The sequence below is a fragment of the Cetorhinus maximus genome, chromosome 13, assembly GCF_964194155.1.
Source record: "Cetorhinus maximus chromosome 13, sCetMax3.hap1.1, whole genome shotgun sequence".
Lineage (NCBI taxonomy): Eukaryota > Metazoa > Chordata > Chondrichthyes > Lamniformes > Cetorhinidae > Cetorhinus > Cetorhinus maximus.
In genome coordinates, this window is record NC_135891.1 from 42,204,506 (window position 1) to 42,231,277 (window position 26,772).

A 26,772-nucleotide genomic window follows, 5' to 3' on the forward strand; every position below is an offset into this window, starting at 1 on the left:
CTGTCTTCCATTCTTAATTAGCACCTTTCTTAGACAATATCACCACCTTCAACACCTCTTTGATCCTTTTGTCTGTAACATCTTTTGATTATCTGCTCCTATCACTGCTTGCTTATCTCCACAATCACCACACCCTCAACTTCTCTCTCTCCCCCAGCCCCCCCACTTTAAACCAGCTTATATTTCATCTTTCTCCTAACTATGCTTCAGTTCTGCCGAAGGGTCATGAAGACTCGAAACATTGACTGATTTCTTCTCCACCGGTGCTGCCAGACCTGCTGAGTTTTTCCAGGTAATTCTGTTTTTGTTTTGGATTTCCAGCATCCGCAGTAGCTTTTAGCTTTTTGTTTTTAAGACTGAAAGGGTTATGTCAAGTCTCGGTGACGTATGGAAATCAATCTGAATTGTTGCCCTTGTTAGTGGTAGCTGGAGTGGGCCCCAGCTTAATAGACCACAGCTGGCTTGAAAAGATTAAATTGAAATGACCTGAAATTTTTCAAATTACAACAAAACACTTACAGGAATTGTTGCAAAAGTATGCTTCCATTTTCAACGATGAGTTAGGAAGGATTCGTGGGCCACAAGCCAGGATTCATGTAGACACAAATGCAACTCCCAGATTTACAAGAGTTAGACCAGTCCCTTTTGCTCTATGGGACAAGGCTGAAACCAAACTAGACAGACTGGAAAAACTGGGTATCCTACAACCAGTGCAATTTTCTGAGTGGGCGGCACCAATCATACCTTTATTGAAGCCGGACCAAAGTGTGCGTTTATGCGGTGACTATAAGCTGTTAATAAGGTGGCCAAACTTGATAGACACCCGATGCCCAAGATTGAGGAATTGTATTTGATGTTGGCAGGGGGCACCACATATTCAAAATTAGACATGAGCCATGCTTACCAGCAGGTAGAGTTGGAAAAGGACTCTAGGAAATTCACCACCATTAATACACACCGAGGATTGTATCAATACACATGTCTACCCTTTGGGGTCTCCTCGACGTGCACTATTTTCCAAAGAACGATGGAAAACTTGCTCCAAGGATTGCCCCATGTTATTGTTTACTTGGATGACGTATTGGTCACGGGACTGACTGACGATAAACACTTAGCAAATCTAGAAGAGATGCTCAAGCGATTCGCACAAGTAGGGGTATGTTTAAAATGAGAGAAGTGTCTGTTCCAGGCTAAGGAGGTAGTTTACTTAGACAAGGTTGATGTGCAGGGCCTGCATCCTGTTGAAGAAAAAGTCCGGGCAATTCATGAGGCACCTGCCCTGAGAAATACCACAGAGCTTAAGGCCTTCTTAGGCATAGTAAACTACGGCCAATTCCTCCCAAACCTCTCGACTGTACAGGCCCTGTTGTATGGCCTGCTTACGAAGAACCAGAAATAGAGTTGGCAAACCCTGCACCTGGATGCCTTCCTGAAAGTGAAGCGATTGTTAAGATCGTTGGCCTTGTTGGTCCACTTTGACCCCAAAAAGGAATTAATTTTAACATGTGATGCGTCCCCTTATGGATTAGGGGCTGTCCTTTCACGTGGGATGGTGGATGGCTCTGAACGGCCCATTGGTTATAAATCTCGCACATTCAGTGTCGTAGAGCGACGATATTCCCAGATTGAAAAGGAGGGCTTATCTATTGTGCTCAGCTTCTAGAAGTTGCATCAATATCTCCACGGTCACCATTTCCATATTATAACCGACCACAAGCCCCTACTGGGATTATTTGGAGAAGATAAAGCAATACCACCTATCGCATCGACTCACATCCAGAGACGGGCAGTAATATAAGCCACCTACGAATATACTTTTGTTCACCGTTCGGGAACTCAAATTGCACATGCTGTCGCCCTAAGCCAACTTCTCCTGCCAGCTAGTAATGGGGAGGCTCCAATTCCCCAGTCAAAAGCTGTCCTCAATGTCAGCACGTGCAAAAACTCCCCCTGCTTAGCTCCATTGCTTCCATGGGAATGGACAGGGCGGCCATGGGTGCGCCTCAATATCGATTACATGGGACCCTTCTTGGACACAATGTTCCTTTTACTGATTAATTCCCACTCCAAATGGATGGACGTCAATGAAGTCTGGTCGCCTACGTCAGCCGCCACCATAGGCCATTTGCAGCAGAGTTTTGCAGTGCATGGGTTGCCAGAGGTCCTAGTGTCCAACAACAGGACCGCTTTTACCAGCGGTGAGTTCCACAGGTTTACAACCCTTAACATCATTACCCATATCAAAACCTCACCCTACAACCCAGCATCGAAAGGCATGGCTCAGAGGGCAGTTCAAAGCTTTAAATCTGGGATGAAAAAGATGGAAGGGGATTCCATCGGCATGAGATTGTCCCAGTTCTTGTTCGCACACTGGACCACGCGACATGCTCGACTGGCATTGCCCCTGCAAAAGTACTAATGAAGAGATGTCTCTGCACCCGCCTGACCTTTATCCGGCTGAATTTAGAGGGGAGGGTGGAGAAAAGCCAAGGGGCACAGAAGACCAGGCACGATGGTCATGGTTGATTGAAAGAACTTTCACGGTGGAAGACACGGTCCTTGCAAAGACTTTTGGAGATGGGCCCAATTGGCTGTTAGGTGAGGTGAGTGCAGTAACTGGACCCTTCTCCTATAATGTTTCGGTAAACGGCCTAATAATTAGACTACACATGGATCATCTCCACAAAAGAACGCCAGTCCCACAAGAAGAAATGCAGCCATCATCTGTGCTTGAGTTTGTGGCTCATGCAGAGGACAGGTCACATGATTGGGAAGCACCAGCGGGGCCTGTGGGACCCGAGGGGGTCAGGGAGACAAACCTGCCAATTTCCACTGAGGAACCAAGTGGACAACTGCCCCCTGACAAGGAGATCTCAGAAAAACCAGCCAAGGCTGTTGAACTGCGACACTCAATGCATCCGAGAAAGCCTCCTGAGAGACTTGATTTGTAAATAGTTATTAGTGTAAATAGTTCAAATGTTATTAAGTTTGTCAACTGTATTTTTTAAGTAAAGGGGGGGGGGGGATGTGGTAAAGTGGAGTACCATGTACCATTAAGAGAATACAAGTAGAATAACCATGTGATAGTACTGACCAATCACTGTACAGCGTAGGCTGCTGGTTAACTGTAGTCTAGAGCTGGAGGTGGGTTGGGAAGTACGCAAGGATTTAGTGCTCTGCCGTCTGTTGCAATTAACAGTAAGCTTGTTCTTATGTTGGTCTGTCTCCATTATTGATAGCTAGCATCAACTAACAAGTGTACATGAAGGCCTGCAATTCGAGTTTACCCGACTAGTGAACTCATAGACTCGAGGCTTAACCAGATCAGGAAAAGTGAGTACATTTGCGGAATCAAATACAGCCTTTGGTTTGAACCTTCTGCTCTCTCTTGCTAAGCTTATTTCATTACATGGCTCATCATACTCATTCTAGCAACAGCCAGCCTTCTCTTTCTACACACTGCATCACTTTGCCATTTATCCATCCACTGTTGCTAGTCACCCAGCCCTTATGCCATATGATGCAAGTGTCTCCTATTCACCCTCACCAGATGCACTGAATCCATTGGGTGCATATCTCAACCTCACTCACTTGCTAGCCTGTTTTTTTTGTCCTTTTTGGAAGAGAGTGCAAAATGCAGGGGCCCACCACAAATGCAGAAGAGGAGGCTCTGGAGATAAATGTGTTCCTATCAGTCAGAGAAAAGAGAAACAAGGAACACACATATAGATGGTAACGGTATTACAAATATCTCTGGCATTATTTCATGAATGACTGAACCAAAAGAAGGCTGAAAATGGTGATTACCAAGATTGTTACTTTACCACAACTAAACCGTATCCTTTTCCTCCATCTTTGAGGACCTTCTCGTGTGCAGCAAATGTCACAGGACATGCATGCTGATTCAGAAGAGCAGCTCATTCTTTCTGAGTGTGCATCATAACAGGTGATACAGCCATGTCACACTACAGATGCTTGTAACTAAACATGTAGTTGCATTTTCACCTAGTGAGTCACTACTCACCATTAAGCACATGCATTCACTGGAGACAGTCACGGAGAGCCCATCTCAGGGGCTGCAATCTGCTCCAAGCTCTGCTCAGCCAGACACAGATGCTAACAGCAGGGGCCATTATTGAGAAAGAGAATACTAGAGGTGCGCCACAATCTTAGCCAGACAGACATGCTATACACACTCTCCATTACTCCATTAGATGGCAAGGAAGAAGGATTCCATGGACTTACAACGTGACTCTGATCTCCATCAGGCTGCCTTCTTTCCCTATGGCTGTGACCACCATTGCATATGTGTAGGTGGAACAGTCTTGGTGGGGCCTTTCAAAAGGCATCAGCCAAAAGCATCTCCGTAGTCAGGTTAAGGGTCCATGTCACTTTTTAAAATTCTTTCAGGGTCACCAGCGAAGCCAGCATTGGCTGCCCATTGAAGTAGTGAGCCACCACCTTAACCCACTGCAGTCCCTGTGGTATAGGTACACCCACAGTGCAGTTAGGAAGGGAGTTCCAGGATTTTGACCCAGTGACAGTGAAAGAACGGTAATATATTTCCAAGTCAGGATGGTGTGTGGCTTGGATGGAAACTTGCAGGTGATGGTGTTCCCATGCATCTGCTGCCCTGTCTTTCTAGGCAGTAGAGGACTGGGTTTGGAAGATGCTGTCGAAGGAGGCTTGGTGAATTACTGCAGTGTGCCTTGTAGATGGAACACACTGCTGCCATTGTGCATTAGTGGGGAGGCTGTGAATGTTTAAGATGGCAAATAAAGTGCCAGTTAGGTGGGCTTTGCCCTGATGGTATTGAGTTTCCTGAGTGTTGTTTGAACTGTACTCATCCAGGCAAGTGGAGGGGATTCCAACACATTCCTGAATTGTGCTTGATAGATGGTGGGCAGACTCTGGGGAGTCAGGTGTTGAGTAACTCTTAGGGCGGAATTTTCCGTGCCTGCTGGCAGCGGCATGATAGGTGCGGACAATATGGCGCAACCTGGTTAACAGCAGCTGGAAGGCAGGTCACGATCGTTCACTCAGCCCACCAATCACGGGCTGCGTTTCCTGCCAATGGTTGGTGGGGAACTCATTGTAATACATCAACATCTCATTAAAGGCCATCCCGCCAGGCTCTAGACCCCTGCTGGAATGTCCATCCATGTTGGCGGGAAAGCACATTGACATGTTTCACAACAGTACACAGGCAATGTGCACTTGGTGGCCTTCACTTTGGGGGAACTGCGGTGAGTGAACAGCATCGTTTTCCACAGCTCACCAGGGTCGCCTGTTGCTTTGCAGACTTCAGGGGCACCGGGGGGTCTGGGTGAAGTGCCGCCCTGCCTTGGCGGCGACTGTTTTCTCGGGGGGTGGTGTCTGGGGGCAACTGCTGCCCTACCACAGAGGCGACTGTACTCGGGGTGGGGGTATCCAGGAGCAACTGCTGCCCTGGGTTGGATCCTGCGCACAAGCAATCGAGGTGGGGGGCAGGATAGGTGAGGGAAGTGGCCATGCAGTAGGGACACCCGTATAAACTGACCATACCTCTGCAACTGGTGCAGCCACAATGATATGATTTGGGTCGGGCTCCTGGCCTACCCACCCATGCAAGCAACGCAGAGGCACCAAAGTGCCACCGAGCACTCCATACCTTACCCCCCATCAGCCCAGCACAGACTGCGAGTCCGCGACCACTTTACTGGACCACGCAGCAGTTGGACTGCACACGTTGTACAATCTCCTCGCCAATGCTGGCCATGTAGCAGTCACTGCTGGAGGCGCTCACAGTCCCCTTGCAATCTCAGCATCCTGGTTTGGGCCAGTGTCCCCCATGTTGCAGGTTGACAGGGCAGCCATGCAGCGCACCCATCTCTGGCCATCCGAGGGGTGACCAGCACTCTCCGGGATGTGTTAAACAGTGGTCACACAGGGCCAGGAAAGGTGCTAAGTACAGCCATGATAACCACGTCTCTCTCTCTCTTTCGTGCTGCAGGAGAAGCACATCAGGATCATGGATCCTGGTGACCTAGCTGTATGCCTGATGGCCTACAGAGAGTGAAGAAGATGGAGGAAAGAGCGATTGAGACGCCTGGCTGCGCAAAGGCAGGAGCAGCAACCTCATGAAGAAGGGGCAGCTGGGGCTCCTGCACACCCTGCCCAGGGGTGACACCAGCTGTAGCTAGTCAGCGCCTAGAGACACCCAGGGTCTATAGACACTACCTGTCATTCCTGCAGATGACCGAGAACCATTGTCGCTGAAGACTGCGCATGTCTAGGGACCTGGTCGCTCATATCTGCCACTTACTGCAGGACTTGGTGCCAAGGGGACATGGAGGGCATCCACTGCCAGTGGCTGTGAAAGTGACCGTGGTGCTCAATTTCTATGCCAGTAGCTCCTTTCAGGGCTCCACAGGCGACCTCTGTGGGATTTCACAATCCGCCACCCACAAATACATCCATGAGGTCACGGATACCATCTTCTCCATGGCACACAACTTTGTGCATTTTGCCCGGGAACAGGACAGCCAGGATGCAAGGGACATTGGATTCACCCAGATCTCGGGATTCCCACAGGCGCAGGATGCGATTGACTTCACTCATGTGGCGCTCAGGTCTCCGTCGCTACACTCGGTAACCGCAAGGGCTTCCACCCTCTCAACGTGCAGCTGGTTTGCGACCACCAGAAACGCATCCTACAGGTGTGCGCACGGCTTCCAGGGAGTGTGCACGGCGCCTACATCCTGAGTCGCTTGCAGAATCCTGCAGTTTTCCAAGGTCCACAGAGGCTGCAGGGTTGGATCCTTGGGGACAAGGGCTACCCGAAGCGGCCGTGGCTGATGACACCCATGCAACAGCCTCAGACTGCAGCAGAGTGATGCTATAATGAGACTCATGCAGCAGCTCGCAACTTGGTGGAGCAGATCATCGGGATGCTGAAGATGCAGTTCCAGTGTCTGGACCAGTCTGGCGGTGCCCTGCCATATAGTCCACAGAGGGTGTCACGCATCGTCATCGTCTGCTGCGCCCTTTACAACCTGGCATTCTATGGGGAGATGAACTGGCTGGTTGAGGAGGAGATGGAAGACCTAGAGGTCTCCTCGGATGAGGAGGACGGCAGTGGGGATGAGGGTGAGGAGGTCCTCAGTGGTGATGATGACAGGGATGAGGCTTTCGCACTGGCTAGATGAGGCTGGTGCACTGGGGAGGCCCTCATAGCTGCCATATTTGGGAAAGATGATGACGAAATGCAGTGAGGTGTCCCCATAGATCCTCACATCGCAGTTGTGAACATTTGACTCCAGTCTGGCTTATGGCAGCACCCAAAGCCTCTGTGAAAATGCTCCTGTCATGGAGATACAGTCAAGGCCCTAATAGTCGTTCGATCGCTGGAGAATGATGACAGCATGCAGTGAGGACACTCCATGAATCTTCACATGGCCTCTGAGAATTTCATGACTCCAGGTAACTCCAGGTTCTAGGTAACTGTAATTCATGATTGCTGAATGCCCTTCTCTGAGTGCTGTGGATAATTCAATAGTCCCCAGAGCACTGGAATACTAGTCCAGTGACAATACCACTATGCCATCCCTCAATAAAGTGACTGTGAATTATAAGAAGAAACTTGTCTCACTGGTCATTCTGTTCAAGCCATACACTTGTGAATCTGGTGTCACGAACTTGAGTGTGGGGAGGGTTGCTGAGTGAGAAAAAGGGGGCACCCCCTACAGGTATAATGAGATCAGGAGCTGAGAAGCTGCAGTGGAACCCAAACTAAGCATCGGTAAGCAGGTTATTGCTGAGTAGTGCCACTTGTTAGCACTGTCGACGACACCTTCCATCGCTTTCCTGATTGAAAGTGGTCTGATGGGATGGTAATTGGCCAGATTGGATTTATGCTACTTTTTGTGGACGGGACATACATGGGCAATTTTTGTCAGATAGATGTCAGTGTTGTAGCTGTACTGGAACAACTTGGCTAGGGGTGCGGCTAGTTCTGGAGTACAAGTCTTCAGTACTATTGCCGAAATGTTGTCAGAGCCCATAGCCTTTGCAGTATCCAGTGCCTTCTGCCATTTCTTGATATCATGTGGAGTGAATTGAATTGCCTGAAGACTAGCATCTATGATGCTGGGCACCTCAGGAGGAGACTGAGATGGATCATCGATTTGGCAGTTCTGGCTGAAGATTGTAACAAATGTTTCAGCCTTGTCTTTTGCACTGATGTTCTGGGCTCCTCCATCATTGAGGATGGGGATATTTGTGGAACCTCCCCTTTTGGTTCGATGTTTAACTGTGCCCCACCATTCACGACTGGATGTGACAGGACTGCAGAGCTTTGATCTGATCTGTTGGTTGTGGGATTGCTTAGAAATGTCTATCACATGCAGCTTCCACTTTTGGCATGCAAGTAGTCCTGTGTTGTAACTTCACCATATTGACACATCATTTTTAGGTATGCCTGGTGCTGTTCCTTGGCATGCCCTCTGCATTCTTCATTAAGCCAGGGTTGATCTCCTCACTTGATGGTAAGTAGCTTCAAGCTAATGGTAGCTTGAAGGATATTCCAAGCCATGAGGTTATTGACTGGGGTTGGATACAATTTTGCTCTTGCTGATGCCCAAAAGTGCCTGATGGATGCCCACTTTTGACCTGCTAAATCTGTTCTGAATCCATCCCATTTAGCAAGGTGGTAGTGCCACACATGATGTACAGTATCCTTTGTGTGATGACAGGCCTTCGCTTCCACAAGGATGGTGCGGAGGTCTTTCCTACCAGTGCTGTTATGGACAGATGCATCTGCGACTGGTAGATTGGTAAGTGCAAGTTCAAGTTGACGTTTACCTCTTGTTGGCCCCCTCACCACCTGCTTCAGGCCCAGATATTTCCATCAGGATTTGGCCAGTTTGGTCAGTAGTGGTGCTACCAAGCCAGGCTTCATATTGGGCTTTGAAGTCCCCCACCAAGATCATATTCTTTGTCTTTGCTACCCTCAGTGCTTCTTCCAAGTGATATTCAACATGGAAGAGTACTGATTCATCAGCTGAGGGAGGGTGGTAGGTGGTAATTAGCAGGAGATTCCCTTGCCTATATGTGGCCTGATGACTTATGAGACTTCATGGGTCTGAAGTCGATGATGAGGAATCCTAGGTCAACTCCCTCTCAACTGTATACCACTGTGCTGCCACCTCTGGTTGTTCCATCTTGACAGTGGGACAGGACACACCCAGGGATGGTGATGGTGGTGTCTTGGACATTGGTTTTAAGTATGATTCAGTGAGTATGACTATGTCAGGCTGTTGTTTGATTAGGCTATATGACTGATTTTAGTAAGGAGTATTTTACAGAATCGACTAGGCAGGGTGTGCCATTGCTGTTTCTGGTGCCTAGTTCGATGTCCGATAGTCCATCCTGTTTTATTCCTTTTTGACTTTTCTGTAGCACTTTGTTACTGCTGAATGGCTTGCTAGGCCATTTCAGAGGGCAATCTAGAGTCAAATACATTAACATGGGTCTGTACTCACATGTAGGCCAGATCATGAGGAAATTAGTGAACCAAGTGGGTTTTTCTTCATGATCATCATTACTGAGACTAGCTTTTAGTTCCAGATTTAATAATTGATTAAATTTAAATTCCACCAGCTGCCATAGTGGGATTTAAAGCCGTGTCCCCATAGTATTAGCCTGGGCCCCTTGCTTAGGAGTCCAGTAACATTACTTCTATGCCACCATGCCACCATCCTTGAGCCTGCATCTACCCCTGCTGAAAGCACATAGGATGCTAGGAGCAAGAGAAAGTGTAAATTCAAGAATTTGCAATTCACCAAAAGTACGCATGTGTGTCTGACAAAACAATCTGCTGTTAAGTTTTGTTTTTTGATCATTCCATGTGATCCAAGCACCTGCTCATTCTGGCTACTGTCACAGGGGATATCTGCCAGTCCTGGCAACCAATCCACGCATCACGTGCCTTATGTCTTTATATGCAGCGGATTGTGATACCTTGAGATGTCTCCAAAAGCGCGATGGAAGGAAGCAGAGGCAAATAAATTGATTGCAGTGATTGTCATGGCAACTGGTAACATAGGTCTGCCAGGTCAGGCAGGCAGTCTTCTAGAAGGCTGCAAGCGTCTGCCATTACCTGACATGACAAGCTCACTCCGTGGAAGCACTGTCTGGAAACTCTTAAAGTGGACAGTGTTTAAATACCGACCTGAACTGCAGCACAATCTCATCTCCTTTTAACTGGTCAGTTTCCTGAGCCTCAGGAAGCCCCATGTTGGAGCCATTAAATTTAGAGCCAAGTAAATTCAATATATAAATGCCTCATTAAAACCTCTTAAAGATTTTCATTGCAACATTATCTATCTGCCCACCTGCAATAATTCAATTCCTAACTTCAGCGAGTAGGTTTTTAAAAATTCATTCATTGATGTGGGTGTCGCTGGCCAGGCCCAGCATTTATTGCCCATCCCTAATTGCCCTTGAGAAGGTAGTGGTGAGTGGCCTTCTTGAACCGCTGCAGTCCATGTGGTGTATGGACACACGCAGGTGATCTGAAGGCATCCAAACACACATCCATTAAACCCAAAAGTGGCTACATTGGAGCTGGATTGTGTTTGCAAATGAAAGGTTGATCATTTTAAGGCAGTATCCACTCCTGACACACCTCTGCTTCTAGGTTAAAAATAAACCACTGGCAACCCCCAAACCCCCAAACCCCAACCCCATCCACACACCCTCCCCCGCCAACACCAGAATACACCTGTAAAAATACTTACAGCCTGCTCAGTTGCAATTGGAGGATGTGTATTGGAATCTATCACATTAACCTGTACTTCTGCATTGGAGGACAGTATATTCAGTCCATTGTCTCTTGCTTTAATGATTAAAGAGTAGGATTTGATAGTCTGAAACAGAAACAATAATTAGTTACAAAACACAAATTACATTTTGTAAAAAAAAACAACATTGCTAAGTTGGATTGCACTTGTTTATTTTGGACAAAGCTGGGAAGTCTTTTTAACTGCAGACTGAGTAAAGTTTTAAGTTTTCTGGTAATCTATATTTGAATTAGTGAATTAGCACTGTCCCAAATGTAATATATACTACACATTAAATTGAATTTTCCCTGTGACCCCTCCCGAAATTGAAGAAGATTGGGGCAGAAATTGGGGTCAAATGTGGCCAGGCCTGACTCTGCACTGTGCCCTGGGTTCCATTTCTTTCCCCTCCCACCTAGCAGGACTGTCGCTAACTGCACTTCCTCTTTCACTGCATGTAAATTCTGGCAGAGGGTGGTATCTGGCTGTCTGGCCCTTTCACCTCCATTCTACCCCTCTGATCACCCCTTCCCAGAACTATCTGGTGAAATGTGATGGTAGACTCATGATAGTGGTAATGAAGCCCTGTATTGTGTAAATGGAGAGAGAGGATGCCATCCAGGCCTTCTCTCTCCCCAGTTCAACCCCATATACTTAAATTTCCTCAGTTTCTGCAAATGCCTACAAAGCCAAAGGTTTTCTTCATCTTTTGTGCTCTCCTCTCCTTTCAGACTCTCTTGCTGTCTCTTCTGGGACTCCAATGTTGTTTTGGAATCCCATTGTTGCAAGCACTGCCTCGCCTCCAACTTCAGCACTGTAGGGCTTCCTCTCGGAGGCAGGGATCCTGCCCTGCATGCCAAGTGACATCTGCTCCAGGAAAATAGGTAGAGTTGGAGAGGTAAGTGGATGATCTGTCTTTTTCCACCACTTTGTTCTAAAGAGAAGACTCCCATCCATTTCGGTTTAGACTAGAATGTGAATAGGATATCCCACTTTCTCCTCCAAATTCATTATCTACAGGATGTTCCTCGTGGTTCTATAAGGATACCATAGGATCCCCCAGCTCGACCAGTTATGCACATTCCTGATTCTCCGCCTAGGATTCCCAACCCTCCTGGAATGAACAGGGTTCATTCAGAATCAGGGATTCCTTCCCTGAATACTGCCTCCTCAAGCCTGGGAGATAAGCAATTTCATTGTAAAACCATAGTGCATCTCGTCCCTATCCTGTGACATCACCAGTAATTATTAGATAAACCTTGAGCTGAGGGACTTCAACCCTTCTACTGCCATAGAGAGCAGTGATCATATGGGATGCAGCCAGGAGGGCACTGGAGAGTCAGAATCATGGGTGTCAGCATTTGGAGAATCTTTGAAATGGAAGAGGGGAGTTTCTCAGCTTCCCCTCTTCCCATCCTTTGTTTTCCCTCTCCCCTCAGTTTTTCTTTCTTCACCTGCTCATGGGAGGCATTTTATTCCTGGAACATCTCATGCAACAGCTGCAGGGGCAGGTGGCAGGGGTCAAGAAGTCGGAAGCAAGGCCCAACTATGCAAAAGGTCATTGGCAGGAGGCCCCCTACCCCCCACTAGCTGGCAGCATTGGTTCAGCTGGCAGGCAGCCTTGCTACTTGGCCCATGTATCTATGAGAGGAGGCCCTCAATTGGCCTTCGGGCAAGCAGGCCACCTGATGCTATTCCTGCTGCAGGTAAAATACTCATTGAGGTGGATTGGCCATGGGCACGGCACATCACCATGGCACCCAATTGTACGTTCATGTCCCACTTGCCAACCCATTCCTGGGGCGGGCATTAAATTACACCCAATATTTAGGTTCTCGCATTGCTTTTGATTTAAAAAATTAATAGAAACATATGGACGTGAGAAGGTCATTTAGCCATTGAGCCTGTTACATCAGACAATGAGATCAATGATCATTGTAAAATAGAATTTCTAATTGACATGTAATTGCTTATATTAATTGTCCAAATATCAAGAAACTTATTTATAATTTGAATGTTCTAATTATATTTGCAGAAGTATAAACAATTCTGTGATTTAGAAAGGTAACAATGTTCTACATATGGATATATAATACATACATCATAGTCCAAACATTTTTGAAGAAGTATGGATCCATCTTCTGAGTTAATTTTAAATACATTTGATGGGATTGAAGGACTTTGAGAAACAATTGAGTAGGAAACCTTTCCATTACCATGTCTTACATCATCAGGATCTGTTGCTTCAATTTTGAAGATTTCTTCACCTAAAGCATAGAACATAAATCACTCAGTAAACATGCACTGTCTAACTTATGGCTCGAGGAACCAGTGCTGCTTTCATCGCATCTCTTGAAGAGATACATCTAGTTAAAACAGAAGATACTGGAAATATTTGACAGTTTGGTCAACATTTAACATTGAAGATTCGTTACTATTTGGGCTGCAAGGCTGCACGTCACCTCCAGCAAGCCTGCACCTGAAATATTAATCTTTGTCCTTCAGATTTTGGAGGATGTTGCATTTCCAGCAGCTTTTGCTTTCATCTTAGATTTCCTGTGCACACGTAACCTTACAATTTTACAATTATGTAACGAATTGCTGTGATCGTTGCATGCTCAGAAACCACATAGTCTCGGAAAAAACATAGCATCACTTTGGTTCAGTTGGTAACTGTGGGCAGAATCTTGCCCTTGGATGGTGGGCGGGCAGCCGACCCCCACCACTGAAATGGGCCCGCTGCCATTTTAAGTGGGCGGGCCAATTAAGGCCTGCCCAGCGGCATCCCCGACGGGAAGCGCTCCCCGGGGGAGTGGGGGGGTGGGGGAGGTGGGGAGGGATTCCCCATCTGTCAAAGAGCGCACTTCTCTCTGAGGCAAAGTCCTGTCTCAGGGAGAGCGCTGACAGTGTCAAAAACATTAAAAATATAAACATTAAAAAATTATTAACATGTCCCCCTCATGTGACAATGTCACACGAGATGGGACATGTTAATAAAAACCACATAAACTTTATTAATTTTTTACAATACAGACATAAAACTTCATCCCGCCAGTGGATGAAGTTTCATCAATAATCTGGAGCCTGCTGGGGCTCTTGGCCTGCCCACCAGCCTTAAGGTTGGACGGGTAGGTTTTTAATTACTTTAAATAGCCTGTCAATGGCCTCAATTGGCCATTGACAGGTCGGCGGGCAGACAGCTGATTTCGCTGTCCGCCGCCTTCCTAAAAATTTAAATGGATCGGGATGACGTCGGGGATTCCTCCCGATGTCATCCCGCGTCATTTTCCCCTCGGCGACCGGGCCCCGACCCCAAATCGCCGAGGGGAAATTCCTGGCCACTGAGTGGGTTATAGTTTCAAGTTTCAGGACTTGAATGCACAATCTAAGCTGATGCTTCAGTGAAATTTTGAAGCAGTGCTGCATTGGTGCTCATGCCTCATCTTCCTGTTCAAAGAAAATTAGGAAATTGTGCTGGTCCTTCATATAAATTACTGTGCAAATTGGCTATAGCGTTTACCTATATAACAATAATATCTACACATCATAAAATTATTTGCTGCTCTGAAATGCTCAAGATCATACTAAGGGATGTAATGACGTGCAATGTAAGTGCATATCGAAAGAAAAATGTATGGTCTTCACGGGCAAGCTGTAAACTTTACAACTGGCCAGTAGAAAGGAGATTTATCACATTTCAGGATTTTTAGAACATCTTTCATAGAATAGACAACACAAAAACAGGCCATTCAGCCCAACCAGTCCATGTCAGTGCTTATGCTCTATTTGAGGCTCCCATCTTTTCTCATCTAAATCTATCACCATAACCAATTTCCATCTCCTTTATATGCTTCTCTAGTTTCCCCTTAAACGTATATGTACTATTTGTTCAGCCATTCCCTTTGGTAGCGAGCTCCACAATCTTACCAATCATTCAGAAGAAGTATCTTTTGACTTCCCTATTTAGATTTCTTGGTGGTCACTTTATATTTATGGCCTCTAGTAATGCTGTTCCCCACAAGATGAATCATTGGGCTGGATTTGCAGGAGGGGGCCCCGTAAAATACCGTGGGTGTTCAGTCTGTTGCCTATCTACCAGCCCTATCCACCACCACAAATTTACCAGGGGAAGGGGGGGATTTGATGGCCTGACCACTGGATACTTGAGACCCTTAAGTGGTCAATTATTGCCCAATTAAAGGCCTCAACCTTCTGCCACTGGGATTTAACCAGCGGCAGGAAAGACCCACATCAATTGTCCAACCTGGCAAGCTGCACAGGCTGGTGGCAAGCAGGGGAGGATGCCTCCGAAACAGACGCTTATCAGAGTGCTGTCCCTAGGACTTTCTCCCTCCCGCATACCCTCCATCCCCTGTCTATTTATTTTGGCACCCCCATCGCCCTGGCCCCTCTCAATGGGACACTCTGGATGTGGCCCAGCAATAACCCTTTCCCCCACTTAACTTTCACTCCAGTTTGCAGCTCCTTGGCACTTGGGACTTTTGTATTCCAATACTCCTGCTGAAACTGCTGGGGGTGGAGTCCTGCCAGCCATTTATTTTTTTATTAACTCATGGGATGCGGGTGTCATTGGCTAGGCCAGCATTTATTGCCTATCCCTATTTGCCTTTGAGAAGGTGGTGATGAGCTGCCTTCTTGAGCAGCTGAAGTCCATGTGGCATAGGCCACAGTGCTGTTCAGGATAAAGTTCCAGGATTTTGACCAAGTGACAGTGAAGGAACAGTGATACATTTTCAAGTTAGGATGGTGAGTGGCTTGGAGGGGAACTTCCAGATGGTGGTGTTCCCATGTCTCTGCTGCCCTTGTCCTTCTAGATGGTAGTGGTTGTGAGTTCCTGCAGTGCACCTCGTAGATGGTACATACTACTACCACTGTGTGTCGGTGGTGAAGGGAGTGAATGTTTGTAGATGGGGTGCCAATCAAGCAGGCAGCTTTTCCTGGATGGTGTCAAGCTTCTTGAGTGTTGTTGGAGCTGCACTCAACCAGGCAAGTGGAGAGTACTCCATCACACTCCTGATTTATGCCCTGTAGATGGTGGACAGGCTTTGGTGAGTCAGGAGATGAGTTACTTGTCACAGGATTCCTAGCCTCTGACCTGCTCTTGTAGCCACAGTATTTATATGGCTAGTCCAGTTCAGTTTCTGATCAATGGTAATCCCCAGGATGTTGTGAGTGTGGGATTCAGTGATGGTAATACCATTAAATGTCAAGGGACGATGGTTAGATTCTCTGTTGTTGGAGATGGTCATTGCCTGGCACTTGTGTGGCACGAATACTGCTTTCCACTTGTCAGCCCAAGCCAATTTATTGTCCAGGTCTTGCTGCATTTGGACATGGACTGCTTCAGTATCTGAGGAGTCGTGAATGTTGCTGAACATTGTACAATCATCAGCGAACATCCCCACTTATGATGGAAGGATCTTATGATGGAAGGAAGATCATTGATGAAGCAGTTGAAGGTGGTTGACACTACCCTGAGGAACACCTGAAGTGATGTCCTGGAACTGAGATGCTTGACCTCCAACAACCACAACTATCTTCCTTTGCGCTAGGTATGACTCCAACCAACAGAGAGTTTTCCCCCTGATTCCCATTGTCTCCAGTTTGGCCTGGATGCCTTGATGCCACATCCAATCAAATGCTGCCTTGATGTCAAGGGCAGTCACTCTCACCTCACCTCAGGAATTCAATTATTTTGTCCATGTTTGAACCAAGGCTGTAATGAGGTCAAGAGCTGAGTGGCCCTGGCAGAACCCAATCTGAGCACCAGTCAACAGGTTATCGCTAAGCAAGTGCCACTTGATAGCACTGTTGATGACCCCTTCCATTACTTTACTGATGATGGAGAGTAGACTGATGGGGTGGTAATTGGCCAGGTTGGATTTGTCCTGCTTTTTGTGTACAGCACATACCTGGGCAATTTTCCACATTGCCAGGTAGATGTTAGTGTTGTAGCTGTACTGGAACAACTTGGTTGGGGTTGCGGCAAGTTCTGGAGCACAAGTCTTCAGTATTATTGCCAGAATGTTATCAGGGCCCATAACCTTTGCAGAATCCAGTGCCTTCAGCTGTTTCTTGATATCACGTGGAGTGAATTGAGTTGACTGAAGACTGGCATCTGTGATGCTGAGGACCTTTGGAGGAGGCCGAGATGGATCAGCCACTCGGCATTTCTGGCTGAAGATTTTGCGAATGCTTCAGCCTTACCCTTTGATTGGCCACAGAGGCAGGACTTACTCCCCAGTTGGGGCCAGAAATCTTACCTTAAAGCAATTAACACCCCTCTAAGTGTAAAATGCTTGCAGGGCAAGCCACCAGAGTGGGGTGAACTTGTTCTCAGCTTTTTTGTCAGGGGACTCCAGCCTTCCATTAAATCTCTCTGTATCCACTCTCAAAACTTATCAAAAGTTGTCATCCTTGTAAAGAGCTCTACTAGGTCACTTTTTGGCCTTCTTTTTGAAGGAAAAAGAGACCCAACCTACCAATTCATTCTTGATATGTACACCCAAGGTATCACCTGGTATCACCCTTGTAAATTTTCTCTGTACCCTCTCCAGCACCTCTATATCCTTTTTATCCTTTATATGGTGAATGGAACTGCACACAGTACTCTAATTGTGGTCAATACAGCTTTAGCATAACTTCCCTACTTTTCAATTCTATTCCTCTAGAAATAAAATCTATTATTCGGTTTGTTCTTTTTTATGGCCTTGATAGCCTATGGTGCAACTTTTAATGATTGATGTATTTGTTACTACCCACCAAAACTAGAATTGCAGGTTTCAAGTAATAAGTGACACCCCCACCCCCCATTCTTCCTACCAAATTGTATTACCTCACATTTATCTGTGTTGAACTTCGTGTGCAAATTATGTGCCCATTCTACAAGTTTATTAATTTCTTCCTTTAATTTATTGCAGCTCTCCTCAGTTATGACCATCACCCTCCCCATCCTCACCAATTTGGTGTCATCCTCAAATTTATAAATTGTGTTTGCGTTTACAAAATGTTTAAGTAAATTGTAAACGGCAGTGGTCCCAACACCACTCCTTGTGGAACAACTCATCCCACCCTTTGCCATTCTGAATAACAACCTCTTACTCCAAATCTCTGCTCTCTGTCATGAAGTCAGCTAGCTATCCATTCTGCTACTTGTCCCCTGACTCCACATTCTCTGACCTTATTCATTGGTCTATTATGAGGTACCTTTTGAAAATCCAGATAAATTACATCTAATGTATTACCGTTGTCTACTCTTGCTGCTAACGCCTCAAAAAATTCAACAAGTTTGGCCAATGATAACTCTTTTGCCTCTAAGTCAGAAGGCTGTAGGTTCAAACCCCCTCCATAATCTGTTGTCATGGCCGTACTGGCCATACTTCAAAAGACTGAAATTCAAGATGGCTTCTAAAGACCACCAGACACTTTTGTGGATTACAAAACATCATCTTGTCTCCAGAGAGAACAAAGAGGGTCTTCTTTCTGATATTAACTCAATGTTTGTCAGACCAGGAGGTAAACAAAACCCCACCAACGCCTTGACTGTAAAAAATGCAAATTTGCCTTTTCAAACACAAAAAAAGCTACTGAAACCATAGGTGAGAGAAGAATACAGCTGCTTCATGGGATTCCTTGGACCATGACTTGACACTAGTGTGAGGTCACATGATACAGTGACCATCTTTGCTCCCTCCTAACAGATATTAACAGAAGTTCAAACTGACTTTTGAGAGAAACATCTTCAGAGACTTCAAAACCAACTTCCATCAGAGAAAGAGAATCTTGCAAAGGGCATCCACTATTGCAGTCAGCTAAGCAACCTAAGTATATACCTGCAATACCTTTCAAAAGGAACAAGGACTCTCTCTTCTAACCTGCTCGCCCCCCCAAATTCACCAGTGTTCTCAACCTCTGGCAGATCTACCACAAAAGCGTTTGCAACATGGAAAGATCCTGCTTTTCAATATCTTCATTTCCATCCAAAACATCAACTCATCAAGAAACATCGGGCCCGCAATGAAATAGAGACTGAATTAAATTCTATTTTTTAAATTACTGTCTTATCTTCAACTGTATCTAGATTTTGTGTCTGTGTGTAGTGTGGGTGAGCCATGTGAGTTAGACATTACACTTTCATTTAATTTTCAGGGCAAGTGTGTGTGAGAAATAAAGTAATTTCTTCATTTTTAATACTCAAAAGCTTGCTGATGATTTATTTAAATTGACTCAATCACTCCAAGAGTAAGAACATACACACATCCTCATATAAATATATTTGATCATGGGCAATAAAAGGTAACTCCTTAAAAATTGCCCATGACACTGGGTTTACTTTGGCCCTGCACAGAAGAAGTCCTGCAATGTCAGAGGTGGTGACTTTCAGATCAAATGTTAAATGGAAACCTCCTCGGCCCTTTCAGGTGAACATCAAAAATCCCACAGAACAATGAACGAAGAGCAGGGAAGTTATCCCAGCAACATTTATTCCTCAACCAGCACCATCAAAAATAGATTACCTGGTCATTTATCTCATTGTTGTTTGTGAGGTTTTGTGCAACATGCAATATGGCTGCCACATTTCCAAACATTACAACAGTGGCTATACCTCAAATATATTTAATTGGTCCTGAAGTGCTTTGAGGAAGCCTGAGGTCATAAGAGCTATAATATGAATGTAAGTTCTTTCTTTCTGAACAATAGCAATGTTTTTCTCAAGGAAGAAAGTGAAAGTGTCCTTGCCCAATTCAGCCCAGTGCATTGTCAGCTAGTACCATGATTGAAGCCCATTTTGATGTCAAAACCATAAATGGATGTTTGCTGTGCCTCTTTTATGTAGGATACATTAAGAAGCGTACTAACCAGATTTGTTAAACCTCCGACATGCAACACCAGTGGGTTTGCACAATTTGCAAGAAGATGGTGGAGATCACAACTCGTGAAGAGCAAACCAATGATCTCAAGGCGCTTGTCAACAAGCTGATCCTAGACAGCATTGGTAAGGACATTGAGAAAGATTGCCAGTCCATTTACCCTCTCCATGATGTGTAAGTTTGATAAGTCAAAATGCTAAAGAAGGCCAAGTTTGAGTTGGGCAAACTGATGGAACTGGATGGTGAAGGAGGAAGTGGCTCAAGCAAACCATCAGGTGAAGAGATTAGTGCTAAAGTAGCTGATGGATATGAACCCCTGTCCAGAAAATTGTCTAAATATGCATAATAAAACATCTCTTCTAAAAAAAAGGAATCCATGCTAAACCATTTGTTTTCTGAATAAATGAAGAAGAACATAAGAACAAACATCTACTTTGGAACAGACTCCTACCTGGATGTGTATTTTCCTTTACATCAACTTTGTATATCTCTTGCTTAAATTCAGGAGTATTATCATTGACATCAATCACCATAATTCTATATAACATATGATCATCTAGAACTCTCAAAGTGTTTATGTCCAGAGCGTCGACTTGAAACTGAATGTGAAAAAATTATAGAATTAATTATTACTCAAAACTGGATTATGCAATAAGAAATATTAAGGCAATCAACATTTCTATTATTTACATTGACAAACAAAAAATTGATACCAAATTCAGAGAGCAGTAGATTTCACATGTATAAATTTAACATTTTGATTTAATTGTCATGAATTAATTTAAAATTATACTTTTAGTGCAGTCAGCACACCTGCTCTCTTGTTTTGCAATGTGCTCTTTTTAGGTTGAAGGCACCTTCCTCACCAAATGCCAGGCTTGGCACAGTAATAGTACACTTATCTCTGAGTCAGATAGGTTGTGGGTTCAAGCTCGAATCCAGAGCTGTGAGCACATAATCTATGCTGATACTTGAGTGCAGTACTGACAGAATGCTGTACTGTTGGTAGGTGCTGCCTTTTGGATGAGGTATTAAACTAAGGCCCTATCTACTCTCTCAAATAGGCATAAATGATCTCATACTGTTGGATGATTTGAATTGGTAACCTGTCCAACATTTACCCTTGAACAAGCACCATCAAAAATAGATTATCTAGCCATTTATCTCATTACTGTAGAAGGAAAAATCAGTAAAACTTAGAAATGAGTGGTACTGGTCCAAACTGGAGATTCATTTTAAGATATTCAAGACCAGCTCAGGTCAGTACCAGTCATTTCTAGTTACTAGCTTAATCAATGTAAGCATGGATTCCATTTGACCTTATACCAATTTTTCATCAAATCATGAAAAGTGGTGTGGGAAAATCACTCTGGCATATGCTCATTCCATTACCATTTTGTTGTGTCTCACTTCCATTTCATGTCTAGTTGTTAACCATATACATGCCATGTGGACAGGTATATGGAAAGTCAATGAAATTCAGGGATATTAAACCTACTGTATTTTATGCCTTGGATATATGCAGAGATGACACACCAGTTTCTACACCTGAACAGGACCTTATTTACAGTGCTTCTAAAATGCCTGCTCTCTCATGCTTACAGCTTTTGCTTTCAGTTTCTGTTTCTGTTTCTTAGTAACCATACCCAGACTTGACTAATAGCTCACAGAAAAGAGTCAACAGACAAACATTATCAAGCATTGAATAATTGAACAATTGAATGCTACAAACCCTGCGATGTATTCTCTTCTACTTCCATCATTACAACTCTTAGACCTTGTGTCAAATATACCAAAGGGGGAGGGGGGAGGGGAGAGGGGAGAGGAGGAGCGCTGTTCATTTCTTTTAGCTGTCAAAACAATGACTTGCACCAGCCCAGAAGTTAAAATCTTTTTTTTCCATGTTGAGTACCTTCCACAAGCAACACGAAGGCTACATGCAACTCCTATGCAGCAACCAGAATCAGAGACCTGCTGCAGCAAAACACTGGCCCTAATCTAATGGAATATTATACCAGAAGCCAGGGTGCTTTTCTCTAGTATATAAATGATTCTGAGACAGGATGATCAACCAGAATGCTTATAGTGGTCACAAGGCCTGACCAACTGTCCATATGACCCACTTCTGCCAAACCAGAAATTCTAGGTTGGTGACTGGTTGCATATGGTGGAAATAATTAATGCTAAATTGTAATGGAGGCGATTTCAAAGTTGCACCCTTGTGCCAGTAACTGAAAGGCTGACCTCACTGAAAATGTTGAGGTTAGACCTTCCTAACACTCTAAGGAGTGTTATTTGGCTGGAGATGGGACTGCCTTGGGAGGAATTCCCTCCTCAAAGAGCTGTCGGGCAATCTGATTGACAAGCAGCTCTGTAGTCTCAGCAGCATGACTGGGAATGGTCGCCATTACTGGAACTGTTAGTGATTCCATGAGTCAGTGCCTAAGCCAGGATGGAGGTAAGTGCAGGGAGTGATGTGGTGGGATTGGGAGGGCAGGCCCCTGAGGGGATGGGGGGTGTGGCTGCTGAAGAATGGGCTGGGGGTCACGATGGAGAGGCCAGGTGGAAACAGAGCCCCTGCGGAGAGGGGTGGGTGTCACAAAAGTATAATAATTCTCATAATATTGTGATTTATTGTAAAAGTATGTTAATAGTGGGACTTGGATAGTTTGTGTGTGTGTGTGTGTGTGGGATTTAATTACACCTTGTAGCCAAGTAGACTGAAAGTTGAAGTATCAAAAGAAGTAAGGTGTAGAAGTGTCTTTAATATATTAATGAGTAAACATGGTTGGGTCTTAGCATATAAGGTGTAAAGGGAATTTGCATTTTTAGATAGAAAGGGGATTTTGTTTCCAAAGGGATCTCAGTTTGTTTACAAAAAGCCAGACAAGCAAGCTGAGGAATGTATTTATTTTTCTCAGGGGTTATTGACAATATATAGTGACAACATGAAAGATTTATATTATGAGAAAGTTGAGAAGACTGCAGAGGTGTTTTCAACAGAAGTGTTGCAGAAAGAGCGTCCTGTGTTGTTTCCAGATTGTGTGGTAACAAGATCACAAGCTCACAGGTTGAAAAAGAGGAAGTTATTAGTAAGGGAAAAGGTGTTGAAGTCCAATTAGCTGACACTGTCTTTGTTAAGATTATTCAGGAAGAAAGGATGGAAGAGAATGTAGCTGATGTATTTAGCTCAAGGCAGATGGTAGGGTTACAGAAAAAGCATCCACAAATTAAACAGTTATGTCAGACAGCGTACTCAGAAACAGAGGCAGAATGTATTCCAGAACGTTATTACCTTAAGGGTAATGTGTTAATGAGAAAGTGGCGGCCGTATCAGGTTTCAGCAGATGAAGACTGGATGGAAGTGCATCAGATTGTAATACCATTTGGATATGGAAATGAGATACTGAGAATAGCTCATAAAATTCCAATGGGGGGACATTTAGGAATTAGAAAGACAGAGGCAAAAATACAAAAGCATTTTTATTGGTCTGGATTGCATAGGGATGTAGTCAAATTTTGTAGAACATGTACACATGTCAGGTGATTGGGAAACCACACGCAGTGATTAAGCCAGCACCTTTAATTCCAATTCAAGAATTTGAAGAACCTTTAAATAGGTTCATAATTGATTGTGTAGGAATCCCCCTGAGACTAAAAGTGGAAATCAGTTCTTAATGACAATACTGGATGTGTCTACAAGGTTTCAGGAAGCAATACCTTTGAGAAATATTATAACAAACAGAATTGTGGAAGAGTTGACTAAAGTTTTTACAAGATATGGTTTACCAAAAAAAATACAATCAGATCAGGGATCAAATTTCATGTCACAGCTGCTTAAGGAAGTAACGAATAATTTGGGGATAAAACAGTTTAAGGCAACAGCTTACCATCCTGAATCACAAGGGGCTTTGGACAGATGGCATCAAAATTTAAAAACTATGTTGAGGGCGTAGAGTCAGGACAATCCATAGGATTGGGATAGGGGAATTCCATTCTTGTTATTTGATATTAGGGATGCTCCTAATGCATCGACTGGTTTTAGTCCTTTCAAATTAGTCTGTGGCCATGAGGTAAGGGGACCACTAAAGTTAATTCATGAGATATTGGTGGGTCAAATTTTGGAAACTACTCTCCTGGATTAAACATCAAACTTCAGAGAAAGATTGAGAGAGCATGTGAGTTAGCTAGAGAACATCTAAAGGTATCACAGCAGGTGATGAAAATGAAGGCAGATGGGAAAGCCAGAGCTCATAGTTTTGTTGCTGGGGCAAAAGAGTTAGTTTTGTTACCAGTATTGGATGACTCATTAAAGGCAAGGTTTAGTAGGCCTTACAGGATTGAAAAGAAACTGAGTGAAGTAAATTATTTAATAAATACTCCAGATAAAAGAAAGAAGCAGAGGGTGTGTCATGTAAATATGCTTAAAAAGTATTTTGACAGGGAAGAGGACCAAAAGGAGGTATTAGTGGTAGTAGGTAGAGGTAGAAACGAAGGATTCTGAATTTGATTTTCCTCTAATCAAATTGGATAATGAGGGGGATACTTGAAAATTTAAATGTAATATTGAGTTATCTTCCAAGCAAGTGTCAAAGTGATTTGGAGAAGCTATTGCAGTCACACAAAGTTATTTGTGGGAATAAGCTGGGGAAGACAAATTTAGCTACACATGATGTGAGTGTAGAAGTTTCATCCTTAATAAGGCAATGCCCTGATAGATTAGATCCAGCAATGTTATCACAAGTACAGAAAGAAATTGAATTCATGCTTCAAAATTACATAATTGAGTCTACTTGCAGTAACTGGAGTTTGCCTATTGTGATGGTATCAGATGGAACATGAAAGGTGAATGCAGTGACAAAAGTGGATTCAAATTCTATACCACGGTTGGAAGATTGTATTGAGAAAATGGGACAATCAAAGTTTATCACAAAGATTGACTTGCTGAGAGGATATTGGCAAGTACCATTATCAGAGAGAACAAAGGAGATATCAGCTTTTGTGATGCCAGATGGACTACATCCATTTAAAGTCATGCCATTTGATATGAAAAATGTACCCACAACATTTCAAAGACTGACAAACAAAGTAAATGCAGGACTGAGCAATTGTGCTGTTAATATTGACGACTTGATAGTTTCAGTCAATTGTGGGAGGAGCATTTCCAACATCTGGAAGAATTATATAGTCAACTACAAGAAGTTAATTTGCTGATGAACTTGGTAAAAAGTGAACATGCAAAAGCGCAAGTTACATATTTAGGCCATACCATTTGGACATAGTAAGATAGTTCAGAGAGATGTGAAAGTCAAAGCTATCATGGATTTCCCAGTGCCTACAACAAAATGAGAAGTTTTGAGATTTCTGGGCATGAGTGGATTTTACCAGAAATTTGCACCAAATTTTAGCAGTGTGGTTGCTCCATTGACTGAACTATTAAAAAAGAACAAAATGTTTCAATGGACACAGGAGTGTCAGAAGACATTTGTCAGTTTGAAAACCGTATTGACTACGACACCAGTTTTAGCAGTACCCAAATATGCCAAGCAATTTAAGTTGGCCATTGACGCAAGCGATATAAGCATTGGGGCCATACTATTGCAGGAAGTTGAAACTGGAATTGAAACTAATAGGGTATTTTTCATGGAAGTTGAAGGTACAACAGGGAAAATATTCAACAATCAAAAAGGACACTCTGGATCTGGTGTTAGCATTACAGCATTTCAAGGTTTACGTTGCAAACAATTCGTCAGAAACAATTGTTTACACAGATCTCAATCCTTTAAAGTTTCTGGACAAATTTTGAGACCAAAGTTCAGATGGAGCCTATTACTGCAACCATTTAATCTACAGATTATAAATGTGGCTGGATGAGAAATTCTAATTGCAGATGCATTGCCAAGAGTTTAAAGCTGAAATGGAAATGGACATTTAAAACATGGATATGGGACTGAAATGACTTCTGTTGATAGTAATGATTTGTATATATTCTGTTATGTTAATGCATGCATCTGGTAATGTAATAGTGTGGGTATATAAATAAGTACAGAAGGTAGTGTAAGATGGGTTAAGAAAATGAAGCCAAAATTTTTAAATTATGATGGTTCATTTTTTTGGTAATGAGTGGGGTATCATGAAAGTATAATAATTCTCATAATATTATTGTGATTTATTGTAAACATAGTTTAATAGTGGGGCTTGGATAGCATGTGTGTGTGTGGTGGGAGGGGGGTGGATTTAATTGCATCTTGTAGTCAAGTTGACTGAAAGTTGAAGTATCAAAGAAGTAAGGTGTAGAAGGGTCTTTAATCTGTTAATGAGTAAACATGGTTGGGTCTTAGCATGTAAGGTTTAAAGGGAATTTGCATTTTTAGATAGAAAGGGGATTTTGTTTTCAAAGAGATCTCAGTTTGTTTACAAATAGCCAGACAAGCAAGCTGATGAATGTGTTTATTTTTCTCAAGGGTTATTGACAACATATAGTGACAACATTAAAGGTTTATATTATGAGAAAGGTAAAGTTCCAAAGACATATGGAAAATGGGATTTACACATTAAAAGAGAGAAACATGTATAAAGCAGAATGAGGCTATGTGTTAGGAGGAGGTGTGAGAAGTCTCCAGTTTTTGTGCATTAAGACTGCTATCTACAGAACCCGATGCTGGGAAAAGACACTTTGAATTCTACTATCCAGGTTATTGTGTCAACTTGCAGAAGTCTGTTTAAAATCTATTTTTTTTACATTTGCCTGGATGGGGGTGAAACAGGAATCCAGATTAATTAATAACCAGTGGTTTTAGGAGTTATTATAGTAGTAATTTGTAGACCTATGTATGTACGTGAAATCTTTTCTTTTGTTAAATGTTTAATTGAGTTTTTTTTTAAATCTCTGAAGTCGTGGTGCATGTATTACTTCTGAATTCAGGGCACACATCTCGAAATAAATACAAATTGTAAAATCGTTGTGATAGCATGATCAAGTTCCCCTCGTGGATTTGATCTGCCTGGCACACGCCATCTGCCACATCACAACTGTGGGGCAGAACTTGGTGGGCGAGAGC

The 26,772-nt window shown here is 43.8% G+C and overlaps 1 protein-coding gene across 1 annotated transcript in view; it reads right to left on the reverse strand.

Annotated features, from left to right (window-relative positions):
• LOC144688570 (cadherin-like protein 26) overlaps positions 1-26,772 on the reverse strand; it is a 106,466-nt gene that overhangs the window by 63,220 nt on the left and 16,474 nt on the right. Inside the window, exons 4-6 of the mRNA XM_078555305.1 lie at positions 20,163-20,310; positions 12,921-13,087; positions 10,779-10,907 (exon numbers count right to left, since the gene is read on the reverse strand). Of these exons, the coding sequence (XP_078411431.1) occupies positions 10,779-10,907; positions 12,921-13,087; positions 20,163-20,310 (444 nt within the window). The remainder of the gene's footprint in view (positions 1-10,778; positions 10,908-12,920; positions 13,088-20,162; positions 20,311-26,772) is intronic.